Below are 17,939 nucleotides of genomic sequence, written 5' to 3' on the forward strand. Positions count from 1 at the left end.
GTCGGAGAGCCCGCTGAAGGCGGCCAAGGGGACGCCGACACCGGGCTGCGACGGGGTGGAAATCGTCGGCGGGGGAAGCGGTTATGGAGCCTGCAGCCGTTGGACGGTCACCCTCGCGCTCTGTGCGTCGTTCCTGGGATTGGTAACGGGAGTGAATGTTAACCGTTAATAACCGTTAATAACCGTTAACCCCTTGTGAGTTCATGAAGTGAAAGTGCCGTGAAAAATGTCGACACCTGGGTTAAGAAAATTTCCAGCACTGAATTAATCCTCACTAGCCAGAATTTGTATAGGAGCTAGCAACTGAATATATCGGTTTACTGCAACTACGGCACCAAATATATTAAAATATTCACAACATACACCTGTTGCAGAGTCAGCCATATCAATGAAAAGCTGGGTGAGTTTAGAGGGAAGAACTGAAAATTATGAGTTATAATTGTAAGAAGTATTGCTCCACAATTATTGGCTGCTGATTAACAGAAGACTTTTTCAGTGTTTTCCCTTTCTCAAGGCAGGGACTTTCACTCTTACTCATTGTATGGTTTTAGGGTGTTAAAATATGATTTGTCTATAATTCTACAGTTAAAATTCTTTATTGCTCAAAGTATGCAGTTTTCATCTCTTTATACTCTTTCTGTTGATTATCCATATACAAAGAGGGAATTTTATTACCTTTACCCATAACTAGTTACTACTAAGGTACAAGGGAAATGGATAGATGAAACAAGGCAATCTATGATACCTATACAGACGCATCAGGCTTACCAACCCCCAAAAATTCATTTTCAACAATTCAATAATAGTCCTGTTCTCGTGTGTGGACAGAAAATCCCCATTCTGCTGCTATATCCTGTACTGACAGGATTTTTAAGTAGTTGTAAAACTTGCTCTTCAACCTTCATCAGCATCAGATTACTGGAATCCATCTGCATACACCTGAGCGCCTGCTAACTTTGCTTTCAAATGTTTTTTCCTTCATTTCCTTAATTTACCATTTATCACTAGCTGAAGAAGAACTAGATGAGGCAAGTTGAGGGAAAGTGGGTTCACCAAAAAATGTAAATTACACTTCATCACAAAATAACTCCTGGAATGCATCAGTCGGATTTGAACCAGCAGCCCTCACACTATATGCAGCCTAACAGTGTTTGATTTCCTGTTTTTTTTTCCAGGGCATGAGCGTCTCGGTACAGGACCTCGCCGTGAATGTTCACAAGAACATCAGCAACATCTCCTACATCTTCGTCGGCCGCCCTGCGGGACAAATCTGCAGTTCCCTCTTGGGAGGCCTCCTCTTCGACTGCATGAACCCCCCATCTCCTGCTGGGTAAGCAGTTCATTCATTGCTAGTTCATGAGTAAATAGAGGCCTGTCATGGAGTGTTTGGGGCGTGGTTACGATGGACACGCCACCATGTTTGGATGAATGACAACAGAAGGACAGATTGTAACGTTATAGCCTCTTTTTTCCTGGCAAACAAAGGAAACAACAAATTTTTGTACTGTGGTAAAATGTCCAAATGGTGCAGTAAAAGGACGAAAAAGATCAGCGAGGAAGAAGTGATAATACTACCATCTTTTTTTTTGTTTCACTCTTCCAGCATAGTGGCGTGTCCTTTGTAAATTTTGATAACCACTAATCACATACAATTATAATTATTAATTATTAATAACTAATTATTGTACTACAAAATACCATCTCTGTGAGTGTTTCAAAATTGACCTGGCAATCTTGATTCACTTTGACTCTTTGGACCTATTTCTATCAGAATAAAAATGTCTTCCTCTGCCATCTCTCTCCTCTCAGGGATTTCTATGGTGCTCACAGCGTTTGGAATGTGTGTTATCCCGTTCTGTTCCCCCAACAAGGCGTCCTCTCCCCCTGATGTCACTGGGATAATGGTACCCCTCCCACCACTCAGGCCACAGAGCCCTCGGGTGCAGCCTCTTTCTCAGACACCACCTCCCTGATAGGAGACTCCCCCAGACGCAAACTGCTGCTCTCTCTGGACAGGGAGAAGCGAGACTGAAGCCCCCCCTCCTCCTATTACTCCTAAGTGCTGTTGAGACATTTCTATATTCTAGAAGAGCCATTCCCTCAGAGAAACCGTCTGTGTCGATGTGTTGTCCCGAACTTCTATACATCCTTCACCCTTCCCTGTTTATGTACAGACCTGCTGATTTACTGTGCAATGTGTGCAACACTGGCTCCTCTCTCTGAAACACAAGGAAGCAGCTTATAAACTCCCATATGTTGACGGTATGTTCGGGGTGTCACACAGCCGAAGACAATAGTGGGTGTGAACACTCATCAGCATTGTCTAAAGCACTTGGATAGTAAATGATGAGACTGAGAGTTACTGAACTATTGCACTACAAATTATTTAAAATAATGTAATACTTAATTGATCCCCACAAGGATTCTCCTTTTTCTTGCCCCCCTCTGAGGGAGGTCAGAGGTCAGTGCCTCTGGAGCTGGTAGGGATTCAGTGCCTTGCTCATTGAGGGAATTTGTGCGTAGTATTTTGAAGAAAATAAATATCACTTCAAAGAAGTGCTTTGTGAAATACTGGTCTTAGTGGTTTATTGGTCATCATCTTCTCCCTGGGCTGGATCCAGGAAATCTGACCTATTATACAGTGTAGCTTGAATGATTATTGCAAGAGGCTGCTTGAAGAAACATGTGACCACTTGACACCGAGCCTGACAATCCTCATCAGTGTTTTTTTTTTTAGTGTTTTTGTCGTCAGATATGATGGATGGAGGTGAATATTGATTCATAAGGAACCTATTAACATTGTGTTTGTATGAATGAACATTATTGACTGTTGATATTAAGCAGTATTTCCTTTAACCACAAACAGTGGTGAGAAAAGTATGCTAATTTGTTTTGTTTTTCAGTAGGGGTTTTCTTCATCGCATAAATCCCAACATAGAGTTTCATTGTGTGACATAAATTTAAAATCTCATGACTCTTTGATTAAAGCAACAGATAAATAGTCAAAGCTGTTTTAGCCCTGAGGAAAAAGCAAGTGAGCCATTATTGGTAAAATCACAGTAAAAGCATGTTGCTGCTGTGCTGAATATAAAGTTCACTCAGTAATTGACAACGTCCAGGTCTTGAACAAGCACTGCAGCTGTAACTGTCACCTGATGTGGGATTATTCACCTGAGCTAATTTGTGAGGCCAGTCTTAGTTCATTTCATAAGAAGGTGAAAATCTCCCGGCACATTATCTTGGATAAACGACTTCTAAAAATGGACCAAAAAACAACAAAAAAATGACAGGTGCACATATTATTTCTCACCACTGTATAGCAAAGTAATAATATTATACATTTACCTACAGTATCTTATCATCTGAGACTCAGTCTCCACCGTATTTTAAATGTAACTGAGGACATGAGTTTGACTAATCATTGACAGTGTGACCATTAGTCTGGTTAACCATTGACTCTGTGCTCAGTTCATTAACTTTTATTCTCGTAACAGATGCGAGAAACTTCACATGGTGTTTACATCTTTTCTCCTTTCTAAATATGAATTTGAATATGATTAGATTATATCAATTGTCTTTGAATCCAAGCCTTTGATTTTCATAACGTGCATCACTGATGATTGTTTATAACCGACTTAGACTATTTTTCATACTCTAATAGCGCTATTCACCAATGAGAGCCTCAAGTAATTTCTCAAATCAAAGAAATTACTTAATCTGTACCTCTGAGTTTTGATTGTGAAACCTCTTTGCCATACACATTGTAGTTAATGTTAGTTACTAATTTAATATAGTTATTGATTCATACTTGGTTCTTGAAATGTTCTTTGCCATCCAAAGAAACTTTGTCACTTTTTGGGAAATGTTTCAGTATAAATAGGACATCTGTCTTTGCATGTTCTGTTTAATGAAGTAGTGGCTTAAGACCAAATTTTTTTGGACAAATTGCGAGTTTTTTCTCACAAATGTCTGAGTTTAATCTCAGAAATTCAGAGTTTTTCTGCACAAATTTCTGAGTTTAATCTCAGAAATTCAGAGTCTTATGTACATATGTACGACGACCCTAATTTGGGAACAAATGGGGGAACAACCTCTAGTGTTGGGGGGGATAATGCCTACATGGGGTCAAATTATGGGGGTCAAGGGGTCCTTGAGGGGTTTCCAGGGGTTCCCCAGCGAAATGACAATTAGTTTAATTTAGTCTATTTTCATTTGCTAAACATTAGCACGAGATAATGTATAAGGATGATTATTGTGACTGTAGGTTTCACTCTCTCCACTGTCCATATCTCCACTTACAGTATGGACAATATTATAATTGCATTATAAATCAAAACAAAAATCTCCTAAGATGTTTTTGGGGGATAAAATCTTATTAAATGGGGTCAGAGGTCTATTTCTGATCGATTTTGAAGTCCTCGATATGAAAAAGTTATTATTCTCCCAAAACTAGAGGTCGCCATTTCCCCTGAACCTGATGACTGCCACTTCCTGTAGCCTGTAACTAACGCGTCAGCTGAACCTGAAAGGGAGAAGAAACGAAGACCACTCACTCTGCTCCGAGTTCCGAGTACCTAAAATGTCAACGACCACTAGAGTCTGCTCTCCATGCATTGTTAACGGAAAAGCTGCGCGATATGGCCTGCTGTTGCAGATATCGTTCTGTTAAAGACATCTTTAACTTTATGTGTAACAAATTACACCCAAGCTGAAATTACTATTATAACACACAGAGAAAATTTACAGTTTTATGTGATGAGTAATTTTTGAGGAAAAACAACTTTGTTTCAGGTCTATACCAGATTTAACCATACGTACGGAAGTAATGTTTGCTGCAGTTCGTTTATGGTCGATCTCAACGACTTAATGATATGATGTCATCCCGTTTTTCCACTTATTCCGATGTGACCTGAACGCAGCGTAAACGACTTTTGCAGACTGGAAAGTGGGACTTTTTTTCACTGAGTGAGCCATTCCTAAATAGACGATCTTTGTTATCGCGTTATCTGAATCCAGCCATATACACACACTTGGCATATGGAAGGCACCCGCGGCTGCTACAGTAGGACCCAACTGTAATTATCTTCACTGTCCTACTGTTTTCATGATGGGTGACTCAAATTTAACGATTTAGCAGGAGAAATCTCCACACAAGAGGTGGAAAACGGAGAGTAAACGCGCTATCCATCGTATTTAGCTGCGTGTGCGCTTGTTTACTCACCCGTTAACGCCAGTGTGACGGCGCATCATCATCAGCAGCCATAAAAAAATAATTTGACAGGTATGTCTGCCTCCGCCGCCCGAGACACCGTGGTGAAAAAGAAACACGTCCGTTTCGCTAGCATGGAGGACGAGGACGATAACGACGACCAGGAGGAAGATACCCTGTTTGACAAGAGGAAGGACACCGGGAGAGGGCTGAAGAGCGCGCTAAAGGCGGCTAAGAGGACACCGAAACCGGGCTGCGACGGGGTGGAAATCGTCGGTGGGGGAAACGGTTATGGATCCTGCAGCCGTTGGATGGTCACCCTCGCGCTCTGTGCATCGTTCCTGGGATTGGTAACGGGAGTGAATGAGTTAACAGTTAACCGCTTGTGTGTTCATGAAGTGAAAGTGGCGTTAAAAATGTCGACACCTGTCATCTTAAGAAAATTTATACCGGCCCTCTAGCTTGTTTCTAGGACATTAATTCCTCACTAGCTAGAATTTGTGTAGGAGCTAGCTAACGTTAATGAATATATCGGTTTATTGCAACCAAATAGCCACAGCACCAACTATCCTATATATTCAAATATTCACAACGTACACCTGTTGTAGTCTCAACCATATCAATGAAAAGCTGGGTGAGTTTAGAGGCAAGAACAGAAAATTATAAGTTATAATTGTAAGTAACATTGCTCCTTCGTGGCACAATCAATTACTGACTGCAAATTAATTTAAATTTAAGACATTTTCAGTGTTTTCCTTTCCACGGGCCTTCAGGTCAAGGCAGGTAATTTCACTCTCACTCAGACTGTATGGTTTTAGGGCATGAGCTAGGTGGAAGATAGGATTAACGTTAGCCCATATAATTCTACAGTTAAAACTCTTTATTGCTGAAATTATGCAATTTTCATCTCTTTATAATCCAAGCTATATGACTTTTTAATTGGTGATAAAAGGCCCTTTCTGTTTCAGCACCATTCTGACCCATGTGAATTACCTTCACCCAGTCCTACATTACTTACTACTACGGTGCAAAGAAACTAGATAAATAAAACAAGGCAATCTATGATACCTATACAAAGGCATTGGGCTTACCAACCCTCTTAAAGTCGTTTTCAACAACTTATGTGTGGACAGTCAGTTTCAGAAACACTGCTATATCCTGTACTGACAGGATTTACATAGTTGTAAAACTTGCTCTTCAACCTACCATCAGCGTCAGATTACTGGAATCCATCTGCATACACCTGAGCGCCTGCTAACTTTGCTTTCTAATGTTTTTTCCTTCATTTCCTTCATTTAACCTGGGAAGATGTGCTGAAAACAGATGTGCTTCACATTCATTCTGTTTAAAAAAACACGTAAACATGGGAGCTGCCCATTACGTATAACAATATAAGAGTATCCAAGGTTGGAATTTTTTCTTTAAGCTGGAGGAGAGCATGTCATTCCCTTCCCCCACCCAGGTTTTCCCAGCTTGGATTTGAACCAGCAACCCTCCACTTGTAAGCTTACTTCTTTTACCATTACCCTACTGCTGCTCAAACTATATGCAGCCTAAAGGTGTTTGATTCCCTGTGTTTTTTTTCCAGGGGATGAGCATCTCTGTTCTCGGCCCCACGTTTGAGGACCTCGCTGTGAATGTTAACAAGAACATCAGCAACATCTCCTACATCTTCGTCGGCCGCTCTGCAGGATACATCGGCGGCTCCCTGTTGGGAGGCATCCTCATCGACTGCATGAACTCCCATCTCCTGCTGGGTAAAACCCTTTGTCTGACACACTCGTAGAAGTCCTGCTTTTTACTGCATGTCACTGCTCTGCCTCTGAGAGTAAATGTCCGGCCATGAGAAGGCATGTGGAAGCTGTGGTAGCGTGTAGACTAACGCAGAATAGATGCATGATTGGGGACTTATACGATTGCAATCGTTGCAGGCTTAACAGGAAGTAGATAATCAGTTAATTCATTGCTAGTTCATGAATAAATAGAGGCCTGTTATGGAAATTTTGGAGCGTGGTTTGGATGAATGGCAACAAAAGGAAACATTGTAACGTTATAGCCTCTTTTTTTCTTGACAAACAAAGAAAACGACACATTTTTTGTGCAATGGTAGGATGTCCAAATGGTGCAGTAAAAGGGGGAAATAAGATCAGGGAGGAATAAGTGATAATGTCAGTCTTCCTACATGGTGGCGTGCCCCTCGTAACCTTTGGTAACCACTAGCCACAAAACATATCCACTAGGCTAATTATTGTTCTACAAAATATTGAGCTGGCAACCTTGATTCACTTTGACTCTTTGGACCTATTTCTACCAGAATAAAAATGTCTTCCTCTGCTGTCTCTCTCTCTTTTCTCAGGGTTTTCTATGGTGCTCACAGCGTTTGGAATGTGTGCTATCCCGTTCTGTAAGCAGGCTCTGCTCCTCACTGGGCTCATGTCCAGCATTGGGATGTCTATGGGTGTCCTGGATACAGGTAACACAATACTTTGTCGAAAAAGCCAAAAAAAACGAGCAGAGTGTGCTTCAACAGTGTCAAAACATGTAACTAGTGGTGCTCTTTGGAAACGGGGGTAACAAAGTACTCACAGAATTTGATGGTCGTAGCAGTTTTTAACATGTTCTAGCCCATATTTCAATCAGGAGAGACTAGGTTGAATGCTCAAATGAAAAACTTTATTCAGAAGCGAAATATGATGGAAACTTTGGTGTAAGCTCCATGGAGGAACTCCTCCCATTCATTAAGTTAGGAGTACATCCGTGGATGGACGTAGGAATTAGGATGTCCCCCTGCGGAGTTCCTCTGGAGCCTGGACATGATGTGATGGGGTGGAGGAGGGACGAAGGTCAGCACAGAGACTGGAATGACAGCAGCATACAGCATAGATCTGAGAGAAGCACAATAGCGTAGTAGGTGACGTGTTTATACTCCCGTCACTTAGACGATTGGCTCTCTGAAAGAGAGGGAAGTGACGGCTAACTCTGATTGGTTCTCTGGAAAAAGAGGGAAAGTGTTCGCCAACTCTGATTGAGTAAAGAGAAAGCATGAATGAATGAATGATTTAGGTAGTCTTCCTGATTGAAACTGCGTAATACTTCACTATAAAGCTTGTGTGTAAAATTGGACCCCGTCACTGTCTCTCAGACAACTGGGCAGGACCCATGTTTCACCAAGCTCCTCCCCAATGACTCCTCCGGGTTGAGCATGTCTTACAGACAAATATAGCAAAAACCTCTTATTCAGTAAGTTTACACTGTTTGTCTTGCAGACATTTTGACCCAGCATGTCTTGGAGACGTGCATAAGCAGTCGCCAAGTCCAGCTGTTGTAGCCTTTACTTGTCTAACAGACCACAACTAAGCAACTCATTTGTCTGTAAGATGCTGCACTGATTGCTTAGTTGTTGTCTGTTGAAGCCTACAACAGCTGGAATTGGCGACTTAGCAACCAGGCACTTACACAGAGACTGTAACTTACTTACCAATGCAAAGTAGCCTACAAGTTCAGCATTGCACTGCAGATCTTGAAGGAGGGTGCTCAAATTGGGAGGAGTCACTGGGGAGGAGCTTGGTGAAACATGAGCCCTGCCCTGTCTGACAGACAGTGACGGGGGCCAATTTTATACACGAGATATTAAAAAGGCTTTTTAATGTTTCTGAGTTCTGTGGAAGTCTCCTTTTTCCTGTGAACACTTAGTCCATGTTTTGTACGGTGTCAGTGTCCTGCCGATACCTTGTATCTTCAAAAAGCCAACTTTTCAGGAATTGAGAAAATATGATTCATTTTCCTATCGACACCCATGTATTCCAAGGATCATGAAATATGAGATCGCTGCAGGACACCAGCAGTAGCTCATATGGTGTCACCTTAATGGATGTAATGGCTGGTTTTAGTGTATAATCAATGTTTTTCTCCACTGTCTGGCAGGTGGTAATGTCCTTATCCTGAACACATGGGGCGACCAGGCTGGGCCTCACATGCAGGCGCTGCACTTCAGCTTCGCAGCGGGGGCCTTTGTGTCGCCGATCATAGCCAAGCTGCTGTTCGGGTCCGACCTGAACAGGTCGGGCCTGAACAGCAGCACGGAAGCCATACTGCCCACCGCCACGCCTCCCCCCACCACAGTGCAAGCCACCAAAGTCCCCGCCGCTCACACCATCAGCACCCTCAAGTCCATGTGGGCCTACATCGTGATCGGCTGTTTCGTCCTCGTCGTCTCTCTCCTCTTCTTCATACTCTACTGCCGCGGCAGCGTGCCGCGCGACAAAGCCCGCACGTCGTCGGGGAAGCCCCTGGTGGCCAAACATCACACGGCTCTCATCATCCTGCTCTTCTTCTTCTTCTTCTGCTACGTGGGCGCCGAGGTAGCGTACGGCTCCTTCATCTTCACCTATGCCAAGGACTACGCCCACATGGATCAGCCTCAGGCGGCGGGGCTCAACTCGTTGTTCTGGGGGACGTTCGCCACCTGCCGGGGGCTCGCCATCTTCTTTGCGGCCTGCGTGTATCCGGGCACCATGATCCTGCTCAGCCTGGTAAGCTCCACCCTCTCCTCCCTGCTGCTCTGCCTCTTCAGCAGGGAGATGGTGGCGCTGTGGATCTGCACCGGCCTGTACGGGGCATCCATGGCCACCACCTTCCCCAGCGGCATCTCCTGGGTGGAGCAGTACACCACGGTGACGGGCCACTCGGCCGCCACCTTCGTGGTGGGCGCGGCGCTCGGGGAGATGGTGCTGCCCGCCCTGTTGGGCTTCCTGCTGGGGAAGTTTCCGGATCACCCCCTGCTGATGTACCTGTGTCTCCTCACCGCCACCGTCACCTCTATCCTCTTCCCGGTCATGTACAAGCTAGCCTCCGCTCCTAGCATCCCGGGCAGGAAACCCCGCGCCAGGGGCCGGCCGGACGCCGACGACAGCGAATACCGTCAGGCGCTGCTGGACTCAGGAGCCAACGACGAGGAGGAGGAGGAGGAGCAGGAAGACAACGAGGCCGACCAGTGGAACGATGCAGACTTTGAGGTCATTGAGATGGATGACGCCGCCAGTCTCATGAATTCCCCCAACAAGGCGTCCTCTCCCCCCGATGTCACTGGGCTTACAGGGGCCGCCGCCCCCTCCGCCCCCCCCACCCCCCTCACCACCCAGGCCACAGAGCCCTCGGGTGCAGCCTCTTTCTCAGACACCACCTCCCTGATAGGAGACTCCCCCAGACGCAAACTGCTGCTCTCTCTGGACAGGGAGAAGCGAGACTGAAGCCCCCCCTCCTCCTATTACTCCTAAGTGCTGTTGAGACATTTCTATATTCTAGAAGAGCCATTCCCTCAGAGAAACCGTCTGTGTCGATGTGTTGTCCCGAACTTCTATACATCCTTCACCCTTCCGTGTTTTATGTACAGACCTGCTGATTTACTGTGCAATGTGTGCAACACTGGCTCCTCTCTCTGAAACACAAGGAAGCAGCTTATAAATCCCTGTGTGTCGACGGTATGTTCGGGGCGTCACACAGCCGAAGACGATAGTGGGTGTGAACGCTCATCAGCATTGTCTAAAGCACTGAGACAGAGAGTTACTGAACTATTACACCACAAATTGTTTAAAAGAATAACGTAGTACTTTATTGATTGATCCCCACAAGGATTCCCCTTTTTCTTGCCCCCCTCTGAGGGAGGTCAGAGGTCAGCGCCCCTGGAGCTGGTAGGGATTCAGTGCCTTGGTCAAGGACACTTCAGCAGGGAGTTTGCTTGCCGACGTGGAGGCTCGAACCAGTTGAAGGACGGTTACCCTTCTCACTACGCCACCCTGTCGCCAACCCGATCTTTTAATGATGTAATTTAATTTTGCACAGCATTTTTAACTATGGTAGTGACTGGATCAGTGGCAGAAAATGTGTGGTGTGATGCTAGTTGTGTCAGATCTGGATGAAGTATGTTTTCGTTTTTGCACTTTTGTAAAGATGAGAATATTTTTGAAATGTTTTTTTCTTTGTTTGGTTTGTTGCGTACTGTAATGTGTCATGTGGCTTGTGGTAATCTAAATCAGATGTGTTGTCACTGTGATTCATCTTTTTTTTTTTATTGACTCATCGAAAGAAGACATTTTAATACATTGACTTTTTATTATATCAATCTCAAACCTCCACCCACAGCAATGTCCATTAAAAACAAACAAAAAAAAAAACACCTCCTTCATATTTTTTTTTACATTTATACAAATACACAGATCCTGTGTACCGCTGTATGGGAATTTGAAGAGCGGATCTTTACACGATTTGATGACAATGTTTTGACACGGAAAAAGCATTAGAAACGTACACATAACCATATGCACAAGGAAATAATAGACTCTTCATGACATAAATTATCAAAATACAGTATTGCAACAGTCCCAGATGTAAAAAACTGAAATCAATCCTCCAGTTCCCACTCTCTGTGGATAGATGCCTCAGAGTGTAAAGTGTTAAATCTGCCAAAATGGACATCAATACAATCGAGGTTAAAAGAAACATGAACAATGGCATCCTAAAACAGAATGCATAAAACAACTGATTTGATCGCATTCATGGCCGGAGCTTTACTTTTTTTCCAATGCTAATGCACAGTGAGATTTCAGATGGGCACTATACAACAGCTATTTACAAAAGACTGCAGTCGATATAAAAACAGAGTAAAGTCAATTAGTGGTTTTAATGTAGTCCATCTTAGAATCCTAAGGAGCTTCTTAAAAACCGATGTTCAGACTTCCAAGTCTTGCATTTACAAACTGCTACAGCGCATACATGATATAACGAGTCATCTTTGATTGGACCGCACTTAATGCCATGAGAGGCAGACGAGACAGTCGAGCCGCGTCCTCTGAAGACGTCAGCTTCACTCACAACCAATAGCAGCTAATGGAGATGGCAGCAAATGAGCATGAAGACAAACACAAGCCCTAGGAGGGAGAAAATCCCCACTTTGCCTCCCCACAGGAGGCCCAAACCAGACAGTCTGCACACGCAGAAAAATACTTGTATAACAAATAACAATTACAAGACAAAATGAAAACCCAACAGGGTTCAATCAAAGCACCATTTAAACAATTACAACTGAAAGGACAATCAAACACTGAGATGGGGGGAACAGCGATTAGCACCAAATCAGCAGGGAGCTCCGGGCGGCGGCCGGGGTTCAGAACTGCTCCAGCAGCTGTCGGAGGTAGGGCGCCTTGGAGAGTTGCCGGTTGACCCGGGACAGCTTGTAGAGAACGGGACAGTCCAGAGACACACAGGGAACCTGCCGCTCCGCACTGCCACTGCAGTTCCTACAGATCTGGAGACGCAGACAGACAGACAGATATGGAGATGAGGCTCAGGCAGAAATATTATGCCCTTGAGGCAGCGCTAGAGTGTCGCAGAGTGCCTCCCTGTCTGCCAGGTTTTTTTTTAGTACTTTATTGTTTATTGAGACAGTAGCAAAGCTGAGAGGGACAAGCTGAGTCAGGGAGGCGCAGGAGAAAATATTCTGGGGAGATTCAATCATACGAGGCTGGCTGGTTTCATGTGGTTTGAGAAACAAGAGATTTAATCTATCTCTAACCCTACCTGCCACTTTTAACTCTAAATTATATCACAGATAAGAGTTAAAATAATCAGATAAAGCGTCATTAGCTTGGCATGCCCTGCTGACTGGGTCGAAGGTCAGTATGAACAAAGACCAGGAATCTCATATTGTTACAAGATTTAACTCCCTCTTTACCTCTTTCACAGACAGAGACTGACTACAGACCCACACCTTAAAGTCCACTATCTCCCGCTGTGGCCAGAGAGAGTTGAGTGATGGCCAAGAACAAATCCTAGAACTTTCTCTTCTGTCTCCCTCACTACTTTCCTACTGTCTGAATCAAGAATGAGAAACACAAAGGGTGAGTGAACCTTAAACTCCCCTTTAAAATGTCCGCTCCCTCTTGATGACCTTCCCATTTTGGTATTTAGTATAGTAGTAGTATATAGTAGTATAGTATGAACACAAAAGCATCCAAGCCCCTTTTCCCTCCTTTTCCATTCAAATCTCCACATTACAGTTAAAAGGACAAGAAGCAGTCAGTGTTAAAGCTGCTACATATAGTATTTTCTGTTTCTCAAAATGAAGACCGCATTTCCCATAAACCCTGTTGCTTCCTGCTTCAAGAAGGAGAAAGAAGAGGCGATAACAGTGAATATGCATTCCAACAAGATAAGCTAACAGGAAGATGAAACTATGCATTTAGAATAGTGAAACTGGAATAAAGTTGTGTGTCACTGGCACAGTAAACCGGTTCTTCTTGTGTGCTGTGAAGAAATCTCCCAAAAGGCTGTGACATAAGGGTGTGACGTGTGTGAAGTCAACTTTGCTCGATGCCCCGGTCAGTCTCAAGTCTAAATGTAGATTACCAAGTCAAGTCCAAGTCATTAATGTCAAGTCTCAAGTCTAAATGTAGAACACAAAGTCAGAACGTCAGAACAAATCCAGTATCAATTTAATATCTTAAAGAAAACTAAATATCTAGGACTTTTCAATGCAATATGGTTTTAATAGGATAAAAACTTGGTAAGAGCATCATGAGTTTGATTTCTATAATCAGTTTCAACTTCAATAAATTCAATCATTCCATACAAATTCAGAAAACAGAATTTAAATTCAGTCGTCTGCTGGAACAAATCTCATCACTTTCAATCTAAGTCATTTACACAAACACAAGATCTCAAGTCAAGGCTTTAGAAACCTTTTCAAGTCAGTTAAGTTAATGTCAAGTCACCAGAAACCAAGTCTAGTCAAGTCTCAAGTCTTCTCTTCGTGTATCAAGTCCAGTTTCAAGCACTTCAAATTGTGACTCAAGTCTGACTCGAATCCAAGTCATGTGATTCATGTGCCTCTGCTGTAAATAGAAATCACAGAGCAGCAAAGAGGCAGCCAGTCCTTTTGGCAATAATCTTTCCTAACCCTAACCCAAAAATATCCCCTTAGCTGAGTTACCACCCTGCTTCTCCCCCCCGACCCCCTCACCTTTAGCAGTTGGTCCTGCTGACTCTCCCACTGCCGCATGTCCTGGTAGAGGGTGACGGCGACGCGCTGCGGCTCGGCGCGGCACCGTGCGCACACGCCCAGCTGGGTCAGCTCGTCGCACACGGGGCAGTGCAGCGTGGTGAAGTACTGGGAAATGGTTCCCTTCCTGCCCACCTCCTCTCCTCCCAGCGCTGTGGAGCAGGACGCCTTCTGGATCTGGGTGCAGAGGAATGAGATGCGTTTTAGAACCATTACAACCAATACTAGTTCTCAGTAGTTCTCTTTTCACTTGCTCCCTCCTCAGAGAGGTCAGAGGTCAGGCTCAGCTGCAGAACAACACCCCTGGAGCTGGTAGGGATTCAGTGTCTTGCTCAAGGACACTTAAAGGGGAAGGCCACCCATTTGAAGAATTCGCGTTATTTCTGTGCCTCAGGACAGTTCAGTCAGTGTTTGTGAACATGTACAAGTCTTTCCTAAAGCTAGAAATCAGAGAGAAAAACCCTTGAACTTGTGATGTCACTGGGTTGTAAAATCAGAGGCTGCTCAATGGGACTCAATGGGACTTGAGTTGTCAAAATGAAGTTCATATTCTAGGATTGATGTGTATGAAACAGAACTTAAACCTCATTTGGGTGCAAAAATTCACACAAAAATCTTATGGATCAACAAAGTCAGGGTCCCATTCATTGTCAATGGAGCAGTGCCAGCTCTTACCTCCCAGTGACATCACAAATTCAAGGGTCAGTTTTAGCTTTAGGAAAGAAAGTATTGACTGAACTGTCCTGGGGCACAGGAGGAACATAAGTAATCCTTAAAATGGGTGGCATTCCCTTTTAAGCAGGGTGGGTGCTTACTGACAGAGGGGCTTGAATCCGGGTGCTCCAGTTGAAGCGCAGTGCGACACGACTGTTCGCTCCCATTTATATCAGAAGCTAATCGTACTTTTCTAAATGTAGGGCTTCTGACTGAAGTGCAATCTCATTCACTGGAGGCTCAGTGCAAATTAATAATATGCTTTGAATTCCAATCGCTCTCCTGTGTAAGTTTTCAACTCTCAATCGAAATGAAGAACATTGCTGAACACTCACAGCTCCGATGCAACACATTTTATTATCCAAAACCAACATTTTGCCTGTCGAAATGTTGGTTTTGGGCAATCGGAGCTATACAAAGTGTGCATCGACGTTCTTCATTTTGATTAATTCTGCTCCTGTCAGCCGGCAGCACCTCAGCAATACTGGTGTGTGTTTCCACATCTGATTAAGTTTTCAGCTCTACCACCAGGTGGCGTCCGTGCTCCGTCAAAAGAGAACGAGCGGATTCAACGTTCACACAAAGACCCAGGCAGCACCACCGCAATTTTGACGAGTCTCATTCGATTCCCAGCAGGAAGCAGAGAATATTTTTCTCTTCCTCCTTTGTTCTCTCCCCACTAAATAGTAGATCCAGAGATTTTTCTCAACCTGGTGACAGTCTGGTTATTACTTTGACAGAGATGGAAGCAGAGGGCCAATGTTTTCTCTCTCTCACTTTAACTGCAAGCTGATCACTCGCTTATTGCTCGGTATAGAAGTTAATTAATTAGTAATTAATTCCCCAAAGTCATGCTTAGGCCCTCATTTATTCCCCAGGTGTTTCTGTTACCTCCTCGTTTCTATTTTTAGTCACTTTGCTTGTTTCTTTTATTCTTAAGCCGGTTGTAAAGCTTTTTATGTGGGCTATATAAACAAAATCTAAATTGCACAGCAGTAAGACATCGATGTATTCACATAACTGCTACAAAACTGCCTTGATTAAGGCAAAATTTGCATTCACTAAACTGCCATACAAAGCCAAAGAGATGATACTGTGTGAGTATTTAATTCATGGCTTTCTTGATATGAAATCTAAACCTTTGCCATGACACAAAAGGTAGTTACTGCTATTCACAGTTGTAGGGCAATATAGTCAATCCATTCGATTCTGGCATCCAATTATCTTTGCGCTCGACTGTTCTCCCCCTCGGCGTCACCCTCTCACCCTGGGGAGCTCCTGGTACCAGCTGAACACGTCCACTCCGATCAGCTGGAACATGCGGGCCAGCGGCGGCAGGATCTGCTTGGTGATGTAGTACGTGGCGTTGAGGCGCAGGCTGGGGTCCTGAAGCACCTCCATGGGACGACGCACCAGCTGGATGAGCGGCAGGCCGGGCATCCCGTACACGATCACGTAGGGCACCCGCTCGCCGACCCGCGGCTCCAGGCGGCGGTCGTGGGCCATCATACGCCTGGGGGGGGGGGGGGGGGGGGGGGGGGGATATAAAAAGGTTCGTTACCTCAGACCACAAAAGCCTCGACCGGCCTGACTGCAAGTGTCCAGAGTTGGACTTCAGCATTGTGTTTGCCTTGTGCTCTAATGCACAACGTAATTGGCCCTTTCACTGGAAATGACAAAGTAATTACTGTGAAAGCCCATTTATTGTGAAATATTTACAAAACACAAACATTTTATAATAAGAACAGCAACATCAACAGTTAATTTGCCTGGTTCTTTGTGTGGCGAGGCTGGATTGATAAATGGACGAGATAAATTGCGGTATCACTCATGAATGAGGCTGAATATTTCCCTCTTAACCATGCCTCTGAAATCAGATTTTTCCACCCATTAAGGGCTGGGTTGCTAAGCAACAGACTCAGGTACTGTACACGCAGGCTAGTGCAGCCAGACAATGAGCATTGTGGGGAAGGAGTAATTGGATTCACACTGTGTACTGTAACCGTAGTTGACAGCAAGGTCTTTCTCTCTCACTCCCCCTCCCTTTCTGTGTCTATCTCTCTCATGCACACACACACACACACACACACACACACACACACACACACACACACTCTGTCAACAAACACAAATTCATCCAAGGAAAACTAAGGACTTCCTCTGTGTTTTTGTGCATACTTGGCCATTTCTCTGCATGTGGCTTGTCTGCAAATGCCCACTGACAATGTGCTGTGACACATGCAGACAAATGGAAACACGGGGGTGCACACACACACACACACACACACACACACAGTGTTAACGTACCTAGTGAGCTCCAGCGCAGGGACGCAGGCTCCGGGCCTGTAGGAGCCGCTGCCTCTGTACTCCTTAGCGAAGGTCAGGTCCTGCATGCTGGCCCCGCCCTCCACAACCTTCACACACTGACGCTGCACAAACTGCTTCACCTGGCTGATGTCGCGCGTCTCGAACAGCAGCTTGATGGAACGCTCCAGAATCTGGGGAGAACACACGGAGGTATGGACGGATAAATTAACGAATTAGTAGACGAGAGATGAGGGAGTGAGTGAACAGATGAATGGGTGGATGAATGAATGACACGAGTGAATGAATTCATCAATAAGTGAACAGATGAGCGGACGGAAATGAATGCAGGGACACATGGATGGATGGGTGAATTTTAACAAGAGGACGAATACACGAGGGAACGTGGGGAGACAGACTGTAACTCATCACTCGCTGTTACAGCTCGTGCTATTTAAATGATAAATGGCTCTGAATGACTCAGCAAATGGCAACATAAATGGCAGCATTAACACCGGGACAATTCAGCCCAGACTGTCTATGTCTAGACACAAAAACAGCCATTTCCCTGAGCAGGCAGGGACCTTTTCCCTGATTGACACGTGTTCAGCGGCCTGAGTGAACAAGAGCAGGAAGAAATCTGGCATGGCCATGATT

The 17,939-nt window shown here is 44.5% G+C and overlaps 2 protein-coding genes across 4 annotated transcripts in view; one reads left to right on the top strand and one right to left on the bottom strand.

Moving 5' to 3' along the window:
* The first annotated feature begins 66 nt into the window (after positions 1-66).
* slc60a2b (solute carrier family 60 member 2b) lies at positions 67-11,310 on the top strand. Of its 3 annotated transcripts, none has more exons than XM_071899234.2 (4): positions 67-142; positions 6,798-6,966; positions 7,566-7,682; positions 9,134-11,310. In XM_071899234.2, exons 2-4 carry the CDS (start codon positions 6,801-6,803, stop codon positions 10,456-10,458), a joined length of 1,608 nt encoding a protein of 535 aa, XP_071755335.2. In that variant the 5' UTR covers positions 67-142; positions 6,798-6,800; the 3' UTR covers positions 10,459-11,310. The 3 variants fall into 3 exon arrangements, with proteins under 3 accessions (XP_071755335.2, XP_071755334.2, XP_071755336.2); XM_071899233.2 differs by lacking the exon at positions 67-142 and adding an exon at positions 5,031-5,559; XM_071899235.2 differs by lacking the exon at positions 67-142 and adding an exon at positions 6,297-6,710.
* Positions 11,302-17,939, bottom strand: part of rev3l (REV3 like, DNA directed polymerase zeta catalytic subunit) — a 74,180-nt gene continuing 67,542 nt past the window's right edge. The window contains exons 29-32 of the mRNA XM_078289770.1: positions 17,286-17,476; positions 16,245-16,491; positions 14,226-14,441; positions 11,302-12,512 (exon numbers count right to left, since the gene is read on the bottom strand). Coding sequence (XP_078145896.1) covers positions 12,372-12,512; positions 14,226-14,441; positions 16,245-16,491; positions 17,286-17,476 — 795 coding nt within the window. The 3' untranslated portion in view covers positions 11,302-12,371. The remainder of the gene's footprint in view (positions 12,513-14,225; positions 14,442-16,244; positions 16,492-17,285; positions 17,477-17,939) is intronic.

Source organism: Centroberyx gerrardi, chromosome 18 (genome assembly GCF_048128805.1).
Source record: "Centroberyx gerrardi isolate f3 chromosome 18, fCenGer3.hap1.cur.20231027, whole genome shotgun sequence".
Classification (NCBI taxonomy): Eukaryota; Metazoa; Chordata; class Actinopteri; order Beryciformes; family Berycidae; genus Centroberyx; species Centroberyx gerrardi.